The 27,642-nt window shown below is 40.5% G+C and overlaps 1 protein-coding gene across 8 annotated transcripts in view; it reads left to right on the top strand.

Annotated features, from left to right (window-relative positions):
- The window catches only part of akap13b (A-kinase anchoring protein 13b), a 207,203-nt gene that overhangs the window by 17,155 nt on the left and 162,406 nt on the right, over positions 1-27,642 (top strand). For 7 of the 8 annotated variants that reach the window (XM_078168284.1, XM_078168285.1, XM_078168281.1 and 4 more), the window contains one exon: positions 24,719-24,777. In XM_078168284.1, the coding sequence (XP_078024410.1) occupies positions 24,719-24,777 (59 nt within the window). The remainder of the gene's footprint in view (positions 1-24,718; positions 24,778-27,642) is intronic. The other variant, XM_078168282.1, reaches the window with a different exon arrangement.

Raw genomic sequence — 27,642 nt, forward strand, 5'->3', positions numbered from 1 at the left:
TCTAAAGAACTTGTGTAGCACAATTAACATCCTAATTTTTTGATTAGACACAGTCCCGTTCTTATGCATAACTCTCTCCATGGTTTGGTGCATCTGTTGTAAGGCCATGTGTTTGTGTATCTGTTGTAAGGCCATGTTTTGGTGTGTCTATTGTGAGGCCATGGTTTGGTGCGTCTCTCTCTGCCGCTGTAGCTGACCAGCACACCAGGAACCGGCACGTGGGTCTTCTTTTATGTGATTATGTGATTATTGAATTTAGAGCAGTAATGCGTTACGGACAAATTTAATGTAATTGAAATAACGCATTACTTTGTAATACGTTACACCCAACACTGACTGCGGTGCTAAGAGAATCTGACTGTACTTAGACTACGCTCTGAGATGTGTGAGTGCAATGCCAGATGTTAATGACGTGGATTGCCATGGAGAAAACTGCAGTGTTCCAATGATGGACAGTTTTTATACACTTTTTTTTGTAGTTTTGTATCTGTTTTCTTTAAAACCTGTTTTTGCTGCTTTTTTTTAAAAACATATTGTACATTATTATTATTATTATTATTATTATTATTACTGTGACACATAGATTAATTTAATCATTGTATATCACAGCAGCAATTTCCCTCAACTGCAAAACCAGTATTTTCCTTGAGCACTTGCATTGAAACTTAAAATGGTTATGACTTGGATTTTTTTCATCACTGCAGTAATATGCAGTTTAGATCATAAATGGTAAATGTATTTTGCATCAGTGTGGGTCGAGAAAGATAACTAAAACTAATACCAGACTGTAACAATGGTCTGTAATGTTAAAACCATTTTCTCACTTGTGCATGCCCGTTGAAGTAAACAGCGTTAGATGATGCATGCTAAAGAATTAGCGGCAATGCAGAAAGATTAAGTGACTGCTAATAACATAAAATCATTGATAATCCTAATATATCATGCTTGGACTGGGACAAAGAGTAAACAGGATGGTGCTTTCTTGCTGCTGTCTTCATGAAGCATGACGGGATGTTTTCGCTTCATGTGTTCATGCAGAACACTTAGGGATCCATGCTTTGGCGGGGTGTAGCTTACTATATTGCGACACGCAGACACATGTTTTGCAAATCGACATATTTCAATAACCCATGATGTCAATTACGTTGATGAATCGCCCCAGCCCTAATCCCAATAAATATGACTGTATGAAAATAATTGTTAAATTTATGCATGATAGCTCATTCAATTCAGTTCAATTTTATTTATAAAGCTCAATATCACAAATCACAATTTGCCTCACAGGGCTTTCCAGCATAGGATATCCCTCTATCCTTGGACCCTCACAGCGGATAAAAAAATGGTAGAAACCTTGGGAAGAGCAACTGAGGAGGGATCCTTCTTCCAGGACAGACAGACATGCAATAGATGTCATGTGTACAGAACAGATCAACATAATAAATTTACAGTAATCCACATGACAAAATGATACATAAAAAGAGGAAGAGACAGAGAGAGGGACCGAGAGAAACAGAGACAACGGGAGAGGCAGGGCAAGCAGTAATGACAATACCTACAATAACATATATGATAGTATATGTATGTGACAATAATAATCATATGGGTGTAATAATAGTAGAAGTATGACTAATTATAACAGCAGTAATAGGAGGCATCAGGCCGGACCCCAGCAGCAGCGCAACCACGACACAGGATCCAGGAGTAGCTGTGATACGAGGGAACCTGTGAGACAGTGGAGCACAAAGTCTCGGGAGAAGAAGGCGAGTTAGTGGCATGCAGTAGTATGAGAGGCCCTTTGAGACATAATTCATACTTGGTTTCACATGTAACATCATACTCTCATACACACACCACTATACTCTTACACAAACACTACTATACCCTCTTACATGCATAAGCATACTCTCATACATACACCACTATACTCTCACACAAACCCTTCTATACACTCTTACATGTACAATAATACTCTTATACATACACCACTGTACTCTCACACAAACACTACTATACCCTTTTACATGCACAATCATACTCTTATACATACACCACTATACTCTTACAGAAACATTACTACTGTATGTGTTTGTGTAAGAGTATAGTGGTGTATGTATAAGAGTATAATTGTGCATGTAAGAGGGTATAGTAGTGTTTGTGTGAGAGTATAGTGGTGTATGTATAAGAGTATGATTGTGCATGGAAGAAGGTATAGTAGTGTTTCTGTAAGAGTGTAGTGGTGTATGTATAAGAGTGTGATTGTGCATGTAAGAGGGTATAGTAGTGTTTGTGTAAGAGTGTAGTGGTGTATGTATGAGAGTATGATTGTGCATGTAAGAGGGTATAGTAGTGTTTGTGTAAGAGTATAGTGGTGTATGTATAAGAGTATGATTGTGCATGTAAGAGGGTATAGTAGTGTTTGTGTAAGAGTGTAGTGGTGTATGTATAAGAGTATGATTGTGCATGTAAGAAGGTATAGTAGTGTTTGTGTAAGAGTATAGTGGTGTATGTATGAGAGTATGATGTTACATGTGAAACCAAGTATGAATTATGTCTCAAAGGGCCTCTCATACAGTAGAGCAGAGTTAGCGATATGCAGTAAAAGGACATGAATGTTAGCAAATGAAGAATAACCAGAAACTGAGGAGAGAAAGAGGAGAGAAGGGGCTCGGTGTATCATAGGAGGCCCCCCGGCAGACTAAGCCTATGTCAGCCTAACTAGGGTCTGGTCCAAGGCAAGCCTGAGCCAGCCCTAGCTATAAGCTTTATCAAAAAGGAAAGTCTTAAGTCTACTCTTAAATGTGGAGACGGTGTCTGCCTCCCGGACTGAAACACGAAGATGGTTCCACAAATGAGGAGCCTAATAGCTGAAGGCTCTGGCTCCCATTCTACTTTTGGAGACTTTAGGAACCACGAGTAATCCTGCAGTCTCAGAGCGCAGTGTTCTGGTGGGATAATATGACTCTACGAGCTCTCTAAGATATGACGGAGCCTGACCATTTAGAGCTTTGTAAGTGAGGAGAAGGATTTTAAATTCAAATCTGGATTTTACAGGGAGTCAAGAGAGAGAAGCTAAGAGAGGAGAAATATGATCTCTTTTCTTAGTCAGTACACGTGCCACCACATTCTGGATTAGCTGAAGAGTTTTTATAGACTTATGTGGGGACCAATTTTTCTGCATCATTTTGAGACAGGATAGGCCTAATTTTTGCAATATTATGCAGACAAAAAAAAAATGCAGACCTTGTAGTTTGTTTCATATGAGTGTTAAAAGACAAATCTTAATCAAATATTACTCCAAGGTTTCTAACAGTTGTGCTAAAGGCCAGCAATGTCATCCAGAGAAACTATATCTTTAGATAGAAAGTTTCTGTGGTGTTTGGGGCCAAGAGCAATAACTTCACTTTTGTCTGAATTTAACATCAGGAAATTGGAGCTCATCCAGGTTTTTATGTCTTTAAGGCATGTTTGAAGTTTGGTTAATTGATCCGTTTCTTCTGGCTAGATCGATAGATATTATTGTGTATCATCTGCATAACAATGAAAGTTTACAGAGTGATTTCTGATTATGTTACTGAAGCGAAGCATATATAATGAATAGATTTGGTCCAAGCACAGAGCCTTGTGGACCTTGAAGCAAACGTAAGTGCAAAGATGATTCATCATGAACATGAATGAACTGAAATCAATCAGATAAATAAGATTTAAACCAGCTTAGTGCAGAGCCTTTAAGGCCATTTAAATGTTCCAGTGTCTGTCGCAGAATTTGATGGTCAGTTGTGTCAAATGTGGCTGTAACAGCTAATAAAACAAGCACAGGGATGAGTCCTTTGTCTGAATCAATCAGAAGATCATTTGTAATTTTTTGGGCTTTTTTAGTAGAGGTTTAATTACAGCTACCTTAAAGGACTGTGGCACATAGCCTGTTAATAAAGACATGTTGATCATGTCTAATATAGAAGTGTTAACTAAAGGTAAGACCTCTTTAAGTAGCCTAGTTAGGATGGGGTCAAAGAGACACATTGATGATTTAGAGGAGTAAATCACTGAAGTCAGTTGTTGAAGGTTAATCTAAGAGAAGCGACCCAAATCTATATCAGGTCTTACAGCTGTGTTTAAGGTCCCTGTGTTTGAAGACAGATTGTGTGAGGGCAGGAGGTGATGAATTTTAGTTAGAATTTTGTCATTAAAAAAGCTCATAAAATGGTGGTGGCGGAGTCTGGGGTTTTTTGGGACCTAATTGTATTGCAGAGTTTTGCACAGCGGCGACCAGATCTTTGCTCTCAAACCACAGAAAAATGTGATGGCACAACAGTCTCCTTCAGTACATTCTGATTAAATTGGAACCGTTGAAACAAGTTGTAGGAAGCCTCTGCAAGTAACTGGTTGTTGGCAGACACTCTGTGCTGCAGTAAAATGGTTAATCAGCAGTGCCGTGCACTGTAGAGCTGATGTGCTGCTGGTTCTGCCGGCCTGAATAGAATACAATGTTCATAGCCTTACTGTTGTGTACCGCTTAGAGACTGAGCTGAGTAGTGATGCGCGGGTCGACCCGTAACCCACGGGACCCGCAAATGGACCTGCGGGTTGGGCAGCGTCTGTTAAATCGGTCTGTAAATGATATTTTGACATTATTGGCTATTACTATCATGGCATCCGAAGGTACTGATGTGTTGAGCAGGTGACAGTCCGTGGTCGTTTTCAAAACACACTTGTGTCACGCACTCCAAAAGAAACTTGTTGAAACTTTAAACAATAATTTATTGTACAAACGGGGGAAACAAACGTTGACAAAAACGGTTCCATAATTCATATTAAATTCAAAAGATAATGAAAAAACAGCTACAAGTTAGAGGGAATAGTGATAAAGTAGTAAAACTTGGCATAGAAGCGTGCCGTGCGCACAAGCTCAGTTGGTAGGATACTATTTTTCCACATTTTTAACAATGCAATTTAAAAGTTTTGATTTTTATTGATAACCTACATTTACCAACACAAAGACTACATTTAGCACCAAAAAAAATATGTTAAAAAAAATAAATAAATAAAAAGTAAATAAAAAAACGAATATCGAATACCAAATTTTCATAACGAATACCTACCCATAGAAATGAATATTCGAATATCCGAATATTTGGGTACAGCCCTAATAATTTCCTTAAATTTTGCTACAGCACTATCGGATAAACATCTAGTATAGTAGCGTTTGCCGAGTGGTGTGTAATCGAGTAATAAGAAATCAAAAGTTATATAGGGCTGTCACAGTTATATAATAATGGTCTGATAAAGACGAATTCTGTGAAAAGACTATTAAGTTTTCAATTTTAATTCCATACGTCAGAACGAGATTGAAGTTGTGGTTAAAACGGTGAGTGGGTTTATGTACAATCTCACTGAAGCCAGTGGAGTCTAATAATGTGATGAACGCAGTAGTGAGGCAGTCATTATTAACGTCAACATGAATATTAAAATCACCTACAATAATAACTCTGAATATCTGACTGAAGAACTAAACTTGATCGAAACTCTGAGAATTCAGATACAAATTCAGAATATGGGCCAGGTGCACGGTACACTATAACAAATAAAAGTGGCTGTGAGGTTTTCCAGGTCGGATGTAAAAGACTTAGGATAAGGCTTTCAAAGGAATTTTAATGTAGTTTTGATTTAGGGCTAATTAATAGACTACAGTCGAATTTAGTTGGTCGGGGGACAGACACTGTTTTTATAACATTATGGGTGGGTCACTGCTCTAGAAGCTCAGAGAAGCATTTAAGACTGCGACTCTGATTCCTGGTCTCAACTCTGGCTTGTCAGGGTTTTGAATCACTAATAAACTTGGCCAGGTTTTTAGAGATGAGAGTGGCTCCATTCAAAGTGGGATGAATGCTATCTCTCCTAATCAGACCAGGCTTTCCCCAGAAAGTTTGCCAGTTATCTATGAAGCCCACATCGTTTGCTGGACATCACCTGGACAGCCAGTGACTGAATGATGACATGCGGCTAAACATCTCATCAATGGTCAGATTTTGGAGGGGTCCAGAGAAAACTATGTAGTCTGACATGGTTTTTGCATATGCACACATTGACACAACATTAATTTTAGTGACCTCCGATTGACCTAACCCGGTGTCATAACGGCCGACGTGAATAACAATCTCACTCAACCTACGTTTATCCTCAGCCAGCAGTTTCAAATTGGATGCCTGCTCTGACCCCAGGGATAAATTTGACTATGGCCACTGGTGTTGCTAACTTCACGTTTCTCAGAATAGAGCTGCCAAAGACCAGAGTTTTCTCCACAGTGGGTGTGTCACTGAGTGGGGAAAATGGTTCGAGACATGAACAGGTTGGTGGTGAATGTGGGCATCGCTTAGTACTGTGCTTCTCTCGAACAGTCACCCAGCCTTCCAGCTGCACGGGGGTTTCCGGAGGACCGCCAGCAGAAGCTATGTGATGTGGCTCCATGCCAGCTACAGGGGGGCTGGCTAACTACCACAGCTACTGAATGATTTTCCATGGTGTGGAGCCGCACTTTCAATTCACTAAGTCTCGCCTCCAACGCAGCAAATAATAATTGTTTTCATGAATGGCCAAAGCATTATCTCATTTCCTCTGGTAGAGCTTGGCCTAGTGTATCCTTTGCCAAAGGAGGTACGAAAGGATGCACTGAAGCACCTTTCTTTAGAATTTAGAGAATTCCATCAGGTCTCATCATGACTGCAACTTAGATACTGCCTAGTCATTTCACTCAGCCTTTCTTAGCAAAAGAAAAAAAAACCCAACAGTTCGTCTACAGCCTTAGCATAGAAGAAAGCAACAAGACATGGCAGACTAATGTCAGTAACAGAGCTGTGTGTGTGTTTGTGAGATGGCCTGTGATCCGGCACCACTGTTTGTATGGGGCACTGTATCCAAGCAACTTGATGATGTCATTAGGACTTAACAGTGAACAGTGAAACTAGAGGTGGGCTGAGAACTGGTTGTGCTGCATGTATGTGTGTCTGTATGTGTCAGTGTATGAATGTGCTGTTATGTATGACTTTGTGCAGTCTACAAGTGTTTGCATAAAATATGTGTGTGAGAGAGAGTGAGAGAGTCATTGCAAGACTGTAATGCAGAGCCACATCATCATATTACAATAGTTGGAACTCAGTGATCTGCTGTGGATGTGGCGCTGGTTCAGTGGTTGAGTCTTACCTGGGTCTGTGTTCATAGCTTGTAGTGGTGGCAATTCTAAATATTTATGCACAACCATTTGGGGCAATTTGGGGTTCAGTATCTTGCCCACGGATATTTTGACAGGCGGACTGGAGGAGCCGAGGAAGGCACTGAAGCACCTTTCCTGAGCATATGAGGCCTTTCCTATTTCTCAAATTTGTGCCTCCTCATCACCTTGATTGCTGATCCTGTGGCTTGTGAACCAAGAATCAATCTCAGGGCTCGATCTTGACCACATGAGTGTCCCAGTATTTATTTTATAGAAATTGCACATATGTTAATTTATAGCCAACTGGTTAACTGGTAGCCTATTAATAGGCATGCAGGGTATACAAAAGATTCTGTTTTAGCATCAAGCAGCCCAGATGTCATATGGAACCTAGTTTAAAGTTTAGTTAAAGTTTAAAGTTAAAGTTTATTTACTTTATTAATCCCCCTGAGGGGAAATTCAATGTTTTCACTCTTGCTTGTTAATTACACACAGGTCCGAAAGACACACACATGCACAAACAGGACCTATACATGCACAAAGCTCAAGGGCACCTCGGCAGTGCCCAGGAGGTGAACTGGCACCTCTCCAGCCACCAGTCCATGCTCCATATTTTGGTTCTTGCTGGAAGACATTACAGTTTGTGCCTTCAGGAGAGTGTACATCAGAGACTAACATGTTTAAACATGTTTGAAGAGAGCGACAACCAGCTTATCAGCTGTTTCCAATTGCCATTACATTGACAAATGCTCACTGATGGTCTGACACTGGAGTGTCAGGGCCTTAATATGTGTATAGAAACAACTTCACTGCTTTCTCCATGATATACCTCTGGGCAAACTTATTTCCTTATAGAGAAAAGGAGGCGTGGCAGTATGCTGATTGCAGATAGCAGGCACATGCCTGTAACTTCAGAATGATTCTGATCACCAACATATGCACGGTGGTAAAAACAAAATCAGCTGGTGTGCATATATCATGAGTCAGATGGTGATTCTATTTGAACACTTATTTTATGTGCAAATTACATATTAGTAAACAAGCACTTCTAATGGACATAAATGGACAGTGCACAGTTGTCTGTATGGATGACATTGCAGCCTGTTATGCTGCTGAGGCAGGACAGTCTCTCTCAAAACTGGAAATTTTAAAAATTGTTTTCCCCATTATTCACGTGGACACAAAAACATGAATAATTTAAGTCCATGTCGAAAATTCCTTTTTTTATTTATTTAAGCATGTTCATATACTCAAGGGCTTAAAAAGGGGTATCTTAAATTATTTTAGCCTGGTTTCTCAAATAACTTAAAAATATGACTCACTGACAAACTGTAATGTAACAACTGCCCAAACTTTCCTCGGCCACCCAACCTGTTGATGGACAGAAAGAAGTAAATACACCTACCAAACTCTTCACAGCCGAGGTTGAAACATTATCAGAGCAGGTCTTGTATGGTTGCTGGTGAACATGACAAAAGAGAAGCTGACAGCCAGCATCACATCATAGACCAAAGAATATGGAGAGAATCCTGTGAAAATAAATAGCTACCTCCAAGACAAGCCAAAAATCAGCAGAATGAAGATGTCAAAAAGCAAAGTGACCAGAGGCCAGAAACAGGTTAAGTTAGCATAAAATAACTAAAAGAGGCAGTCAGAGTGGCAGCACTGTCTGTATGTCCCAGAGTTTTCCAGGCTGGATGTCTAGGTCAGGGAGAAGCTTCCCATTTCACCCTTTAATTATTTGAACCAGAAACATTACTGACTCACCATGAGAGGGGGAACTGATCCCTAACAGATTCTTCATTATCTAATCACAGCTCAGAGACAAGCTTTCAGTTATGCGACTCACCCACATGGTGTGTATTGTTTGTTTGTTTTACTTGATAATACAAGACTGGATGGTTCTTTTAAAGCAGCGCTGAGCAGGTACCTAATGGTACATGCCATTTAATAACCTTTCATAAAGACAGCAGAAGAAGACAATATACTTTATTAATCCCAGAGGGAAAATTAATTTTTTTTCACTCTGTTGTCATAGCCTATACACACAGGCCTGAAATACACAGACATGTACAAACAGGACCTACACAAACATAAAAAAGAGAGATGTCAGAGTAAGGGGGCTACCTTGGATAGGCACACTGAGCAGTTGGGGGTTTGGTGCCTTGCTAGATGGCACCTTGGCAGTGCACAGGAGGTGAACTGGTGCCTTTCCAGCTACCAGTCTATGCTCAGTATGGGGACCAAGTATGGGGACCAAGCCAAGTTCTCACTGACTTGGCTTGGGAACTGGTTTGGAATGGACTGAGCTACTGCAGCCCCTAAGAGACAGGGACACATATCACACATTTAGGTTGTTGGGTTGAATGTACTGAAGGTTTGGGCTTAGTCTTTTCTAATCTGGGTTACACAAAAAATCAGAGTATATGTTAAATTTGATAATCTTCATTATTTTTCTGATCCAGGCACTTGTGAGTCTCATCTGGATTATTTTGAATTTTTGATTTCACATCATGTAGCGGAAGAGGTCAAAAGCAAACATTAATAGCAGAGTGATTTGGTAGCTCTCTAGAGCAGGATAACCTGTCTCTGATGCATGAGAATTAGTGTTTTCGTTCCGTTTTGGAGTTCATTTGTTGTAGTAATGTAACTTTTATCCCAGTCAACCTGTTGTTCAGAGTGTGTTTTCTCTGGTTGTTCAGTGTGCCCTCTTTTCTAATTGTCAGGTCTAAGAATCAGTGTGTGTTGGGTTTTTAGTTTCTTTAGGTTTTAATAATCTTAATCTTAAACTTATTAACATTGCTCTAATATTCATTAAAAACACCTATCCAAGGCATACTCACAGTAAATTGAAAGCTTTTATTTTTCCATTTTTAGTACATGCACATGCATTGTCTCATTTGAAAGGTAACACAAAAATGCAAAAATGCACTGTAAGTGCTTCTGTCATTGAGTAACAAAAGTTTGAACACACTGAAGTATAATGTTTTTCTTTTCCTACACCTGAATAGTTTTGTTTAAAACAGATGCCTACAGGGCCCAGTTGTTCAGAAGTAAAATGATTGGATTTGGGATATCACATAGGATCAAATCCTGAAAATGGTCATTCAAAGGAAAAAAGGGATTTTGAAATCAGATTAGATGTCATAATCCATTCTGTGTTTTGATCTGGATCAAACCCTCAGTATGTGTTGTTCAAAACTTTTTAGTAGGATTTGAATACCTCAGGTACATCAAACACACGGCCTGTGGGCCAGAACTGGCCCACTAGAGGGTCCAGTCTGGCCCATTAGTTGACTGCACTCTTAATATTGATGCACTTCTGAAGGTTAACAGTTGCCAAGTTTCAGAAGCAAGTTGAACAGTGAGCAATCTACCTCTTGTAAAATGCTGTTTCAGAGGCTTTTTTTCACCCTGACCAGAATATGGCTCTTTAAAAAAAAACAATGAATACTTCTATGTACCACAGTCTTTTAAGGTAGCTGTAATTAAACCTCTCCTAAAAAAGCCCACCCTGGATCCAGAGGTGTTAGCCAACTATAGACCAATATCTAATCTTCCCTTTATGTCAAAGATCCTTGAGAAAGTAGTCGCAGACCAGCTGTGTGATTTTCTCCAGGATAATAATTTATTTGAGGAATTTCAGTCAGGATTTAGAGTGCATCATAGCACTGAGACAGCTCTAGTTAAAATTACAAATGACCTTCTGATTGCTTCAGACAAAGGACTCGTCTCTGTTCTTGTTTTATTAGATCTTAGTGCGGCGTTTGACACAATTGACCATCAAATTCTACTGCAGAGACTGGATCACTTAATTGGCCTAAAAGGTTCAGCACTAAGCTGGTTTAAATCTTATTTATCTGATCGTTTTCAATTTGTTGACGTTCGTAATGAATCATCCTTACGTACCAAAGTTTGTTTTGGAGTTCCGCAAGGTTCTGTGCTCGGACCAATCCTATTTACTCTATATATGCTTCCTTTAGGTAACATCATTAGAAATCACTCTATAAATTTCCATTGTTATGCGGATGATACACAGTTGTATTTATCGATGAAGCCTGAAGAAAGTAATCAATTAACTAAACTCCATAACTGCCTTAAAGACATAAAAAATTGGATGAGCACCAATTTCCTGATGTTAAATTCAGACAAAACTGAAGTTATTGTTCTTGGCCCCAAACAACTCAGAGACTCTTTATCTGATGACATAGTTTCTCCAGATGGCATTGCTCTGGCCTCTAGCACTACCGTAAGAAACCTCGGAGTAATATTTGATCAAGATTTGTCTTTTAATTCTCATTTAAAGCAAACCTCACGGACTGCATTTTTTCATCTGCGTAATATTGCGAAAATTAGGCCTATCCTGACCCGAAAAGATGCAGAAAAATTGGTCCACGCTTTTGTTACCTCAAGGCTGGATTACTGTAACTCTCTATTATCAGGTAGCTCTAGTAAGTCCTTAAAAACTCTCCAGCTAATTCAGAATGCAGCAGCTCGTGTACTAACAGGAACTAAGAAACGAGATCATATTTCTCCTGTTTTAGCTTCTCTGCACTGGCTCCCTGTAAAATCCAGAATTGAATTTAAAATCCTACTGTTAACTTATAAAGCTCTAAATGGTCAAGCTCCGTCATATCTTAGAGAGCTCATAGTGCCATATTATCCCACCAGAACACTGCGCTCTGAGAACGCAGGGTTACTCGTGGTCCCTAAAGTCTCCAAAAGCAGATCAGGAGCCAGAGCCTTCAGCTATCAGGCTCCTCTCCTGTGGAATCATCTTCCTGTTACGGTCCGGGAGGCAGACACCGTCTCCACATTTAAGACTAGACTTAAGACTTTCCTCTTTGATAAAGCTTATAGTTAGGGCTGGCTCAGGCTTGCCCTGTACCAGCCCCTAGTTAGGCTGACTTAGGCCTAGTCTGCCGGAGGACCCCCTATAATACACCGGGCTCCCTCTCTCTCCCTCTCTCTCTCTCTCTCTCTCTCTCTCTCACTCTCATCCTATTACTGCATCTTGCTAACTCGGCCATTCTGGATGTCACTAACTCGGCTTCTTCTCCGGAGCCTTTGTGCTCCACTGTCTCTCAGAATAACTCATATCGCAGCGGTGCCTGGACAGTGTGACGTGTGTGGTTGTGCTGCTGCCGTGGTCCTGCCAGATGCCTCCTGCTGCTGCTGCCATCATTAGTCATTAGTCATACTTCTACTGTTATTATACACATATGACTATTGTCACACAAGTATACTGTCAGATATTAATACATACTTTCAACATATTGTACCACAGTAGCCAGAACTATAACTATAATATTATTACTTTCATTAATGTTGTTGTAAGCTACTGTCATTTCCTGCATCTCTCTCTCTCTCTCTCTCTCTCTCTCTCTCTCTGTCTCATTGTGTCATATGGATTACTGTTAATTTATTATGCTGATCTGTTCTGTACGACATCTATTGCACGTCTGTCCGTCCTGGAAGAGGGATCCCTCCTCAGTTGCTCTTCCTGAGGTTTCTACCGTTTTTTTTCCCTGTTAAAGGGTTTTTTTTTGGGGAGTTTTTCCTTATCCGCTGCGAGGGTCTTAAGGACAGAGGGATGTCGTATGCTGTAAAGCCCTGTGAGGCAAATTGTGATTTGTGATATTGGGCTTTATAAATAAAATTGAAAATTGAATTGAATTGTACTGGTCATATTTAAAGATACTGAACACTATCGAAATATTGTAACTCAGCATCTTGGGTACAAAAGAATCAGTATCAGACTTCTACAGTATGTTAAAAAAATACTAGTCGATAACCATTGAGTGCACAGTTGCCCACCTACAGTTTCACATGGTGTGTGTTTGGGATACAGGTCATAGGAAATTGCAGATTAAACAGTCAACTGAACCCATTAAGAAGAGCAATGTATTCAGACAGAGTTTTTGTGAATTTGATAGTACGATTGCTTTATTGAAAGTACAGTAGTACCATTGCCAATAGTGGGATAGTTAGTGGGCTAAAACTATACATGAGTAGTTGAGGTAGCACGTTGAAAGGCAGATAGTTAAAATCATTGCACTATAGAAGCTCAGTTTTAGTAAGTTTTTCCAAGAGGGAACTTTAGATATTGGTCCCTAGTTCATGTTCACCGAGTTTCATGAAGATTGGTCAAACTTCCTAGGAAGAGATTGATTTTAAGTGTTTCTCAAAAAAATTCAAAATGGTGGTAAATCTGTATAACCGGAAGTTATGGGTTCTCGGGGCAGATTTGTTCCTCATGAGGAGAGGCAGCTCTGTGCAAGGTTTCATGTCTCTACGACATACGGGGCATGAGATATGCCCATTCAAATTTTGCAAATGGTTGCCATAGCGCCCCCCTTTCCTCATGAGGAGAGAGAAAAAAAAATCAGTTCATAATGTGGTCAGATAGCACCTGTCACAGCGGTATGATATGCTGCAGGATGGTGTGAGGTTAAAACGTTGCTGGTAATGACACAATATAATTCAATTCAATTCAATTCAATTCAATTCAATTCAATTTTATTTATAAAGCCCAATATCACAAATCACAATTTGCCTCACAGGGCTTTACAGCATACGACATCCCTCTGTCCTTAAGACCCTCACAGCGGATAAGGAAAAACTCCCCAAAAAAAACCCCTTTAACGGGGAAAAAAAAACGGTAGAAACCTCAGGAAGAGCAACTGAGGAGGGATCCCTCTTCCAGGACGGACAGACGTGCAATAGATGTCGTACAGAACAGATCAGCATAATAAATTAACAGTAATCCATATGACACAATGAGACAGAGAGAGAGAGAGAGAGAGAGAGAGAGAGAGAGAGAGAGAGAGAGAGAGATGCAGGTAATGACAGTAGCTTACAACAACATTAATGAAAGTAATAATATTATAGTTATAGTTCTGGCTACTGTGGTACAATATGTTGAAAGTATGTATTAATATCTGACAGTATACTTGTGTGACAATAGTCATATGTGTATAATAACAGTAGAAGTATGACTAATGACTAATGATGGCAGCAGCAGCAGGAGGCATCTGGCAGGACCACGGCAGCAGCACAACCACACACGTCACACTGTCCAGGCACCGCTGCGGTATGAGTTATTCTGAGAGACAGTGGAGCACAAAGGCTCCGGAGAAGAAGCCGAGTTAGTGACATCCAGAATGGCCGAGTTAGCAAGATGCAGTAATAGGATGAGAGTGAGTGAGAGAGAGAGAGAGAGAGAGAGAGAGAGAGAGAGAGGGAGCCCGGTGTATTATAGGGGGTCCTCCGGCAGACTAGGCCTAAGTCAGCCTAACTAGGGGCTGGTACAGGGCAAGCCTGAGCCAGCCCTAACTATAAGCTTTATCAAAGAGGAAAGTCTTAAGTCTAGTCTTAAATGTGGAGACGGTGTCTGCCTCCCGGACCGTAACAGGAAGATGATTCCACAGGAGAGGAGCCTGATAGCTGAAGGCTCTGGCTCCTGATCTGCTTTTGGAGACTTTAGGGACCACGAGTAACCCTGCGTTCTCAGAGCGCAGTGTTCTGGTGGGATAATATGGCACTATGAGCTCTCTAAGATATGACGGAGCTTGACCATTTAGAGCTTTATAAGTTAACAGTAGGATTTTAAATTCAATTCTGGATTTTACAGGGAGCCAGTGCAGAGAAGCTAAAACAGGAGAAATATGATCTCGTTTCTTAGTTCCTGTTAGTACACGAGCTGCTGCATTCTGAATTAGCTGGAGAGTTTTTAAGAACTTACTAGAGCTACCTGATAATAGAGAGTTACAGTAATCCAGCCTTGAGGTAACAAAAGCGTGGACCAATTTTTCTGCATCTTTTCGGGTCAGGATAGGCCTAATTTTCGCAATATTACGCAGATGAAAAAATGCAGTCCGCGAGGTTTGCTTTAAATGAGAATTAAAAGACAAATCTTGATCAAATATTACTCCGAGGTTTCTTACGGTAGTGCTAGAGGCCAGAGCAATGCCATCTGGAGAAACTATGTCATCAGATAAAGAGTCTCTGAGTTGTTTGGGGCCAAGAACAATAACTTCAGTTTTGTCTGAATTTAACATCAGGAAATTGGTGCTCATCCAATTTTTTATGTCTTTAAGGCAGTTATGGAGTTTAGTTAATTGATTACTTTCTTCTGGCTTCATCAATAAATACAACTGTGTATCATCCGCATAACAATGGAAATTTATAGAGTGATTTCTAATGATGTTACCTAAAGGAAGCATATATAGAGTAAATAGGATTGGTCCGAGCACAGAACCTTGCGGAACTCCAAAACAAACTTTGGTACGTAAGGATGATTCATTACGAACGTCAACAAATTGAAAACGATCAGATAAATAAGATTTAAACCAGCTTAGTGCTGAACCTTTTAGGCCAATTAAGTGATCCAGTCTCTGCAGTAGAATTTGATGGTCAATTGTGTCAAACGCCGCACTAAGATCTAATAAAACAAGAACAGAGACGAGTCCTTTGTCTGAAGCAATCAGAAGGTCATTTGTAATTTTAACTAGAGCTGTCTCAGTGCTATGATGCACTCTAAATCCTGACTGAAATTCCTCAAATAAATTATTATCCTGGAGAAAATCACACAGCTGGTCTGCGACTACTTTCTCAAGGATCTTTGACATAAAGGGAAGATTAGATATTGGTCTATAGTTGGCTAACACCTCTGGATCCAGGGTGGGCTTTTTTAGGAGAGGTTTAATTACAGCTACCTTAAAAGACTGTGGTACATAGCCTGTTAATAGGGATATATTGATCATATCTAATATATGAGTGTTAACTAAAGGAAAGACCTCCTTAAGTAGCCTAGTTGGGATGGGGTCTAAGAGACACATTGATGATTTAGATGAAGAAATCACTGCGGTCAATTCTTGAAGAGAAATTGGGGAGAAGCAATCTAAATATATATTAGATTCTACAGCTGTGTTTGAGGTTAGATAGGTAGGCCTACCATCTGAGGGCAGGAGGTCATGAATTTTGCCTCTAATAGTTAGAATTTTGTCATTAAAAAAGCTCATAAAATCATTACTGCTAAGGGCTAAAGGAATACAAGGCTCAATAGAGCTTTGACTCTCAGTCAGCCTGGCTACAGTGCTGAAAAGAAACCTGGGGTTGTTCTTGTTTTCTTCTATTAATGCTGAGTAATAGTTTGCTCTGGCATTGCGGAGGCCCCTCTTATAAGTTTTGAGACTGTCTGTCCAGATTAAACGAGATTCTTCCAGTTTGGTTAATCGCCAATTCCTTTCAAATTTTCGCGATATTTGTTTTAACCTACGGGTTTGAGAGTTATACCAAGGAGCAAACTTTCTTTGCTTTGTTAACTTCTTTTTAAGAGGAGCTACAGAGTCGAGCGTTGTTCGCAGCGAGCCTACGGCGCTATCGACAAAATGATCAATTTGGGAGAGGTTAAAGTCGGCACGGGAAACCTCTGTTACTGAAGGTATTGGTATTGAATTTAACGACGAAGTAATCTTTTCCTTAAATTTTGTGACAGCACTATCTGATAAACATCTAGTATAGTAACTGTTGCTGAGTGGCGTGTAATCGAGTAAAAAGAAATAAGGAGCTGGAAAGTCCCTATAGGCCAGGTGGAAGGCATGGTGGAGCCAAACTATGTTGTTGTTTTTTTAAACCTAACCATGTGCTTTTGTCAACATCCCAGTGATTTTGATGGTGTCCCGGAACGTCAATAGCAGATGCAGGAGGATACCTAGTGCCTACTATGTAGATGTGAAAGGCCATAAAGAGGCGATATGTGACAACTTAGAATAAGAATGTTTTGGATATGTAGTCCCATCTAGAGCTGTGATTATCCTGATTTGGTAATCTTGAAATCTGGATCAGGGTGATCCAGGGTGATCCAATCCAATGTTGCTTAGAAAAACTGGCACAAAAGTAAAATGGATTATTTGATCCTGGACAGCAAAATATGGCATTGCCAAATCCAGATTAAATGTTTTGAATAACTGGGGCCAGATGACTAGAACTGGGACGTATTAAATGGAAAACAATGAGACCAAAGCATAAAGCCTTACCTAAATTTAGAGTAGATAGCAATATCACAGAAAAAAAAACATTCAAGACATGACTTTATATAAAAAAGAAATTGTAGAGAATCTAAATTGATAGTAAAGACTGGATTTTCTCCTGAGACAATAGAAGAAGCATCTGTTTATTATTTATGTACATTTAAAACAGTCTATGTTGACAAAAGGTGCATCTTCCGGTTAGGAGTTTTAAGTGTCAGTCATTGGATCAGCTGATTACTATTGGCTGGTTCTATAGACCAAATACAGAGGTAGGCCCTTCTTTTCAATAAATGCTCTCATTGGCTATTGTAGGATGTGGAGGGGACATGGAAGCTCCGATTGGCTCATGTGAGGTGTCAATCAAAAGGTCAGAGTTCAGCCACCATTTTGATATCAAGATACTGGCAACATTTACATGCAAGCTGGTGATATTATGGACAATATATGGAGCAATTTGGACATTTGAAATGATGCATTAGCAGTCTGTAGATATCTGTGGATGTAATAATGTGTTTGGACTAAATATTTCACCAGATTTAGATCATCTGGACCTTTGCTAATGTATCAGGACCATTTCTGTCAGAATATAATCAATTGTTGCATTATGATAAGGCATACGAGGTGAGTTCTAAGTGTTCGTTTGTTTCTTGTTTGTCTGACAGGTGTTTATTGTATCGATCAAATTGCAAGAATTGTACAGCAGCTTTCTAACAACATGCTGTATGAGTAACCCCTTAAACACAGCAATTGTTTACATATAATTCTCAGGTTGTTAAGGGGTACCAACAGGGAAACTGTTAATCAATGTTATAGTCCTTCATGAGTCTTAAAGCTTGAGCGTGATAGATGTGGAAGGAACTGATTTCTGTCACCGATTGCTGTTAGCAGAGAGTCAGTCTGAACAGGTCATAACTCTTGTCATACCTCTTGTATCCCATTTGGATTTTGATGCAGTGTAACTACATTTTGTGTTGGCTCATAGTTGTTATTTGAGGACATTTATTGGATGATTATGTGGCATCAACTTAAGGATCCATAAAGCTAACAAGCATTATGTGGATTAATGTTATTGCCCACAGGGCATCACTGTGAAAAAGGAGAAATGAGAGTGAACTAGAAATCATCTTGCGCTTGGACCACACCCATCTTCAAACTCGTTTTTAATTTTGATCTCAACTTCACATCTGTAAAATTTGGTGACTACATTTAGCTGGTTGTGATGCTATAGAACATTTGGTAGCTGACTTGGTATTTATTTTACCTGTTGCCCTCGTGGCCTCAGTGATTGCACCATGACTTCTCTCCCTTTTCATTATTTTTATAACGTTCTAGTTTGCAGTCATACTTAAATCACAGGTCATTTTTGGAATTCACTGATGAGCTTCACCTTTTCCATGCTTTGGCTGCTCTTCAAGTCAGCTATTTAATGTAACTGGGACATATTTAAGACCCTCCAAATGCTGTTGGCAGATGCCTCTCAAATAAGAACTCAATATGGATGTGTCTTGTTAGTTTATTTATTTTTTGTTGGGAACATAAATTCGGGCTTCACACGGCGGCACCAGATATGTTGGGATCAATATATTAGGTCTCACCAAGAGGTACCAAATATGTAGGGATTTAATTATCGGTAATAATCAGTGTTGGGTAAGGGTTACTTTAAAAGTAATTAAAGTATGTTACTGCGTTACTTTTTAAAAAAGTAACCAGTTTCTTTACTGCGTTACTCCCTGAGTAAAGTAACTCAATTACTTTAAAAGTACTTCCGACGTTACTCCCTGAGAAAAGTAACTTAAGCACTTTTAAAGTACTTTTGAGTATTCTACATTTCCTATTGGGCAATGGACCACAGGGCGCAAAGCCTACATTTTTTGTCTCCAAAATTAAAGTTATGGACCACTTGCCCTTCACTGAGATCCAATTCTCCCATCACAGCTGTCACTCTGACCAGTAGAAACACAGAATGATCTGCTGCCATAGACAACTGTATGACAACAACACCCCAGCATTTTTAATATTTCCTCTAGGGATGTTACCACACAGAGTAAAAGGGGGAAATGATGGTGTGAAACAGCAGAGGCACTTTGTCAGCCCGCTGAGTTAACGTTACTGTCATTAGCATCAAGCTAGCAAACAATGGTACATCCTCACGGTCGGACATAAAGTAATAAACATTAACAAATAGCGGCGGGGCTTTTACTCACCACAACTGCAGAGGCTCCCAGCTTCATTTGAAACAAACTACATTATAGACGGTCCGTTATTTATTAATCCCTCTGCGTGTTTATATATTTACTTTTTATCTGCTCCGTTGTCTTTGTAAAGTTAACATACCGCACCGTCATTTCAAACTCAACACTTGTTTCAAATTAAAAGCTCGTTATAACCTCGGCTGAGAAAATCCCTCCATTTTCTAAATAGGCTTTTATTTTGAAATATTTGTCAGAACTTCCTGTGGAAGATACAGTAGCTTGATAGTTTACTTATGGCGCTTCAAATGTAGCTTCTGCCATCTGCTGACGCTTTTAGGTGACTACAGCAACATGTCGGCTGGCACATGAACAGACACAAATAATAGTAAAAGTGATAAAAATAGGACAAGAATAACCCGATGACATCACATCATGAAAGACGACCGGGGATAATTGGTGAGTACCAGCATGTAGCGTGTACCAGGCATAATGCAAGTCCTGATTCTGAAATATGTCTGTCAGCGAGCCCTACTCCACCTATTTAGACTCCACCATAGACAACGGCAGCATTTCTTCGACTACGTAGCGAGCCACAAGCTCCGTGGCTTCTTTCAGACTGATAGGTTTAACGTTATCTCCGTTATTAGGACCAAACGACAGCTGTTGCTGTTTCGGAGCTGAAGGACCAGCATTCTAAAAGTAATGGAAGTAACTGATGTCTTGTTTGAAAATGTACTTAAGTATTTGATTACTCAAACAGCAAACTAACGCATTAGGTTACTCATTACTGCAAAAAGTAATCAAAGTACTCTCACATGTTACTTTGTACTTTGTAACGCGTTATACCCAACTCTGGTATTAATTAATAATTATTATTAATAATTAATAATCATGTTAAATAATGTGACTTAATTAACCTTAAATCACCTCGTGGGGCGCCATTCCAGTAAAGGGAAAAATGATAGCCAGTTAAAGATATCAGTCTTATAAAATAGGCTAAACTATTAATTTGGAGTTTGATTAATAATTAAATTAATGACAACAACCACAATTAACAGTAACGCCTGAAGGATTTCGGAGTTCTTGACGCAGCAGAGGTTGACTATTCATTCACTCTTGTGCAACATTAAATAGACAGTAGGTATGATTCCAAAGAATTATATTTATTCACAAACTAGCAAAGCAAACCAAAACACACAAATTCTAACTAACTATATACAAGCTTGGTTGTGTATATGTGTGTGTATGTGTGTGTGTGTGTGTGTGTGTGTGTGCGCGAGAGAGAAAAGAGAAAGACAAAGGCGGGTGTGGTGATCAAAGAGCCGTTCGGCCTACAAAACAAAATGGCTGACAACAGGGAACTACAAGATGGCCGAATCAAAGCTGGCTTCAGGTTGGGGAAGGTGTTTGTCTGACCGTGTGGTCAGGAGAAAGACAAAGGAAAAGAAGCGGGAACTTTGAGATGCCTGTTTGGGTGTAGCTCTGTTGAAAGCCTACTTGTTAATGAGTCTATGTGAATGTGATTTGTGTTGCAAACGGTCTGGATAAGTGCAGAGATTGTTTAGTTGTGTGCAAGAATCTGTTTGTGAACGGTATTAGCAAACTAAACACTTAGCTTTGGTGAAGCCAACTAATGAATTACCCAACTACAAACTATCACAACAATAACTCAAATCACATACAACAAGTTAAACAGTCTTGCTTAGCCTGTAAAGCTGTGATAAGCTATGCCCAGTTGTTACGTTACCGATCCTTGAATGGATGGGAGAAAGAGTCACTTGGTGGTGTACTGCTTTGTTAGCCGGCAGAAGAAGGCTGGGAAGATGGTTCCAGGTGCAGTCTTTGTTGTGTCCTTTGTTCCAAAAGTGAAACTCAGAGGAAACTGGTCGCTCAGGGTTTAGCAGAGTTAGACGTTGGGTGCTAACTCACTTAGTTCCTTGTTGCTGGAAAACCAGTTGCAAACCTTGTGTTTGCAAGAGAGTCTATGATCAATTGCCGTCCATTTAGTGTTTTGGGCTATGGAGCAAGGGTCTGGGCCTCTGTGCTGTTCCAGGCCCAGCTGGAAAGAGGTGTGAGCTGCTCCGCAGCTGTAGAGCAAGAGCTATGAGCTGTTATAGCTCCAGAGCAAGAGAGAGAACTTGAAAGTAGCAGGACTTAGCTTAGAGTTTGGTGACATCACAGAGGGGCATGTCACTGTAACAGTACTGTCCAATCAAGTTGTGAGACTTGTGTCTCACTGAGGTGTGAGGTGAGACCTCCTGTGGAGATGGGTGTCACCTGGCTCTCTTTGTTTGAAGACAAAGAGCATGCAGAGGAAAAAGCCTTTTCATGTCCAGTGATGATTTTACCAAATGATAAATCATCTGTGGTCCTGTGAATCCCAACATTTTTATTTATTTTATTTATCTATTTATTCTATTATTTTGCTATTTTGAGCAGCTATCCCACTATAGTAGCACATGACACACACACACCATGCCGAAGAATGAATACCGCTCCACAACAACAGACCCTAACAGCAGCTAACTTGAGCACAAAGCACACACCAACAGCAGTGAGCAGTAACTACCGGGCTAGGTAGCCAATCTGGGCTGAAAGACTGGAGGGTACATTAGTGATGGCAATGTTCTTTGTGTTTATATGATTGTGCCATTTAACAGAGATGTCTATTCATGTTTTTATTATACTGAAAGAGCTCAGAGAGCTGGTAAAACATAGCATACTTGCTACCCACAAACAACACTGATACTTTATGCCCTTACGTTAGTTTTTATAGAGTAGGGGAGGGGTTATATTGAGGATGGCTCCAGTGCGTCATCAATCCATGATTTCAGGCCCACCCAAAAAATCCTGGTCTCAGTTTCTAACTCCACAATTTAATACTGAACAGTTCACAGTCTTTTCACGTTTTCGGTAAGTAGGTCTTTTCTAAAATATATAATGTTTTTTTTGCTTTTGCTTTACCTGGACTAACATAACTCAGAACTTATCCAAACCATCTTCAGTGACCCTAAAGGTGACGTACGAACAAAACACAGAAAGTGCTTACGCACAAAAATATAATATAAAAATAATTTTCAACACAGTGCGCATGCATGTCCCACTCCCAATCACAATCAACTTGAAATGTGGCGCAGGTGAGCGACCGTCCTGCCCCACCCATAGGTGCCTATAAATGGCCAGTGAAATGCCCTGAATTAATATTCATTAACAAGAAACATCATGAAGGAGAGCACAGCAAATATAGCATTAAAAGGTAAAGAATGAAACTTCACACAATGTGAAGCTGAAGTCCTTGTTGGTGTGGTTGATAACAGAAAGACAGTGTTGTTTGGTGGACTCAATATGGGCATTACTAAGGCTAAAATTTCAGCGGAGTGGCAGCTGTTGGCAGATGCTGTAAATGCTGCCGCCTCAGACTGTGTCAGAAGTGAAGAAGAAGTGGTCTGATATTAAGGTGTTAAGGCTGTTTGCGGCGATTTATTGAGACATCAGATAGTTTCAGTGACTGTCTGAAATAAACTCTCTAAATGTGGGATACAGTTGCCGTAGCCGTTTGACAAACAATCTGATTTTCTTGACTCAAATGATTTCTTAAAATATGTCTTATTTTCATAAACGATGCATCACATCCAGACGCTGGCGCGCAGCAGCATTTGGCTCAAATGCCTGGGGATAGAGGTCGGGCCGGGGCATCAAGCGGTAATGGCATGTTTTTCAGGTGTGCCACATTGTACAGCACAGCACCGGCACAGCTTTGTTACAGCGGGTGCTTCTTTGTAACGCCTGGCCCGATGCAGCGCGGAGATCCTATAAGCCACTCATCATCGTTGGCCAGTAGGTCTTGCTGGTCCCTGAATATCCTCTTCCTCTGGAGTCTCCCATCCACTACATCCTGTAACAGTGCCAAATAAGCCATTGTGCGTCTTTACACACACGCTGCATTCTGTGCGTACGCCATGTTTATAAATGAGGCCCCTGGTGAGCCCTGAGTTGAGATTTGTAGTGTTCTTTCAGCTTTTTTATTCTGTCTCAACAAGACTACACACAGTAAGTGTTATTGGCCCATTTTCTTTTGCCACAGCCCCATTGTTGCCATGTACTTTAGCCACTATACTGTGTTAGTGTATAGCTCTGGCTTGCCATACTTTACATAAATGAATCAAATCAAATCAAATCAACTTTATTTATATGACACTTTTCATACAACAGTAACACAAAGTGCCTCTCAGAGGTTAAAAACAACAAAGATCCAAAACAGAAAACAAAAAGAAAAGAGAAAACCCAACCCTCCCACCCCACATAGAGATACATAAATATACATATACGCACACACACACACACACACACACACACACACACACAAGCTATCACTAAAGAGACATGGCCTAGCACCGAGACCTGAGGCAAGGAAAAAGCCACCTCTGGGGGCCGTCCACACCGAGAGGGCCCATGGTCCACGGCCACAGGGAGCACCGCCATAGAGACACCCAGACCCGGGCAGACATGAGGCCCCACACTGAGGTGCAGTGCCCTACAGCCACCCAGGTCAGAGCGGTCTCCCGACGGCACCCCCATCGGGAGACCAGGAACAACTCTCAGTGTGGTAGGCCCCCATGAGGAAACACTGGAGCTAAAAGCTGAGGGACTAAAACAGTAAGGATAAAAGGTATAAAAAGAACCAAATAAACAAAAAGCTATTTAGCTCATAAAATTGAGTTAGTAGCTAGGTAAGAATGATCTAAAACAGAGACATAAAATGCATCAAAACTAAAACCTATAGGCTAACTAAAATAACAAAAGATAAAGGTTAAATGAGATAAGAACATAAAAAGAGGAAGGGTAAGAATATAAAAATTAAATAAAAAATAGATAATAGATGGATAAATCGGTTATAAGAGGAATTTAAAATAGATAAATAAAGACATCAGTTAAAAGCCTGATTAAAAAGATGAGTCTTGAGCCTCTTTTTAAAAACATCAACAGTCTCTGCAGCTCTGATGTTCTCCGGCAGGCTGTTCCACAATCGGGGGCCATAATAATTAAATGCCGCCTCCCCGTGTGTTTTAGTCCTAACTTGTGGTATGGTTAAAAGGCCGGTGCTGGAGGACCTCAGGGTCCGCGAGGGTTGATATGGTAAAAACAGGTCAGATAAATAAGAAGGCCCAAGACCGTTAAGACATTTAAAAACTAATAAAATAACCTTAAAATCGATCCTGAAATGAAATGAACACTAAATTGCCGATGTCCTGTAATGATGAACTAATCCTTTCTTTCCTCTACAGCAGCTGAGGAAGAGTGCCAACAGACCAGGAAAGACTCAGACAGCACACACACACTGCAGGTGAGTTGTTACTCAGGAGAGTCAACATTAGAACAGAGTAGAATAGAATAGAAAGAACTTTATTCATCCCCGAAGGGAAATTCAGCTGTCCAGCAGCTTATAAAAACACAACATCCACATCAACAATAATACAGTGGTATTAAATTAGACATAAAATAAGATAAGTTTAAAAAAAGGTGCATAAATAGAAATAAAAATGAAATTAAAATGAAATTAAAATTGCAAAACATTCCACTGTCCAGTTTAGCTAATGTGATGTGTGTGAGTATGTGTGTGACTGGATTCAGGAGGCATTGAACAGTCTTATTGCCGTGGGGATGAAGGATCTCCTGAAACACTCTGTTCTGCAACGCAGTGAGATGAGCCGACTGCTGCAGCTGCTCCTCTGTCACTCCAGGAGGCTATGGAGAGGGTGTCTGCTATTGTCCATCATAACTTTCAGTTTGTTCATTGTGCCCCTTTCCACCACAGTTCTTAGTGGGTCCAGTCTTCTGCTGAGCACTGAGCAAGCTTTTTTAACCAGCTTGTCCAATCGTTTGGTGTTTATGTCCATCAAGCTGCCTCCCCAGCACACTGCAGCATGATAGAATGAATACAATGAAAATATCCAAATGTCATGGTCAAAATGTGTCCTTGTACTATGAGGGTTTCTTCCATGAAGTATGACTGAAGACACTTTCACACCTGAAAGTTTGGTTTGGTTTCACACTGCATTAAGGCGACCGGACCAAATGACATATTGACGTTAACTACATGGCCTCTCGTTTCGCAGACCGGGCGAGGGGGAGGCGGAGCGCACCTGCGCTTCACCAACTAGGTGTTTTGCAAATTTGGCACACCGTGCGTGCTGGCGCAGCTACTCCTCTTTCCCACCTCTGTCCCTCCTACCTGTGCAAGTCGGAAAGAGGGAGGAGAGAAGGCGTGGAGTGGGATTTATACAGCCGATTCACATCACACCAATCAAATGAGCCCCTCTCCTCGCCCTTAAATGCGCCGTGCGAAGGCGTAATGAAAGTTTACTCAAATACTATGGCAGAAGAGAGCAGCGGTGTCCTCCTCCTCCTCACAATAATGTACTCCATCTTTGAACCCTCTCTCTTTCTCTCTTGCAGTCTCACTCTGTTTCTTTTGACTTTTCTAAGATGACAGATGCTGAATATACAGTACAGGCCAAAAGTTTGGACACACCTTCTCATTCAATGCGTTTTCTTTATTTTCATGGCTATTTACATTGTAGATTCTCACTGAAGGCATCAAAACTATGAATGAACACATGTGGAGTTATGTACTTAACAAAAAAAAGGTGAAATAACTGAAAACATGTTTTATATTCTAGTTTCTTCAAAATAGCCACCCTTTGCCCTGATTACTGCTTTGCACACTCTTGGCATTCTCTCCATGAGCTTCAAGAGGTAGTCACCTGAAATGGTTTTCCAACAGTCTTGAAGGAGTTCCCAGAGGTGTTTAGCACTTGTTGGCCCCTTTGCCTTCACTCTGCGGTCCAGCTCACCCCAAACCATCTCGATTGGGTTCAGGTCCGGTGACTGTGGAGGCCAGGTCATCTGCCGCAGCACTCCATCACTCTCCTTCTTGGTCAAATAGCCCTTACACAGCCTGGAGGTGTGTTTGGGGTCATTGTCCTGTTGAAAAATAAATGATCGTCCAACTAAACGCAAACCGGATGGGATGGCATGTCGCTGCAGGATGCTGTGGTAGCCATGCTGGTTCAGTGTGCCTTCAATTTTGAATAAATCCCCAACAGTGTCACCAGCAAAACACCCCCACACCATCACGCCTCCTCCTCCATGCTTCACAGTGGGAACCAGGCATGTGGAATCCATCCGTTCACCTTTTCTGCGTCTCACAAAGACACGGCGGTTGGAACCAAAGATCTCAAATTTGGACTCATCAGACCAAAGCACAGATTTCCACTGGTCTAATGTCCATTCCTTGTGTTTCTTGGCACAAACAAATCTCTTCTGCTTGTTGCCTCTCCTTAGCAGTGGTTTCCTAGCAGCTATTTGACCATGAAGGCCTGATTGGCGCAGTCTCCTCTTAACAGTTGTTCTAGAGATGGGTCTGCTGCTAGAACTCTGTGTGGCATTCATCTGGTCTCTGATCTGAGCTGCTGTTAACTTGCGATTTCTGAGGCTGGTGACTCGGATGAACTTATCCTCAGAAGCAGAGGTGACTCTTGGTCTTCCTTTCCTGGGTCAGTCCTCATGTGTGCCAGTTTCGTTGTAGCGCTTGATGGTTTTTGCGACTCCACTTGGGGACACATTTAAAGTTTTTGCAATTTTCCGGACTGACTGACCTTCATTTCTTAAAGTAATGATGGCCACTCGATTTTCTTTAGTTAGCTGATTGGTTCTTGCCATAATATGAATTTTAACAGTTGTCCAATAGGGCTGTCGGCTGTGTATTAACCTGACTTCTGCACAACACAACTGATGGTCCCAACCCCATTGATAAAGCAAGAAATTCCACTAATTAACCCTGATAAGGCACACCTGTGAAGTGGAAACCATTTCAGGTGACTACCTCTTGAAGCTCATGGAGAGAATGCCAAGAGTGTGCAAAGCAGTAATCAGAGCAAAGGGTGGCTATTTTGAAGAAACTAGAATATAAAACATGTTTTCAGTTATTTCACCTTTTTTTGTTAAGTACATAACTCCACATGTGTTCATTCATAGTTTTGATGCCTTCAGTGAGAATCTACAATGTAAATAGTCATGAAAATAAAGAAAACGCATTGAATGAGAAGGTGTGTCCAAACTTTTGGCCTGTACTGTATACTCCTAGGATTGGGCGATAAATCGATTTTATCGATTAATTCGAATTTGTAGTTTAGGCCGATTTGTTTTA

The sequence above is a fragment of the Epinephelus lanceolatus genome, chromosome 5 (assembly GCF_041903045.1).
Source record: "Epinephelus lanceolatus isolate andai-2023 chromosome 5, ASM4190304v1, whole genome shotgun sequence".
NCBI lineage: Eukaryota > Metazoa > Chordata > Actinopteri > Perciformes > Serranidae > Epinephelus > Epinephelus lanceolatus.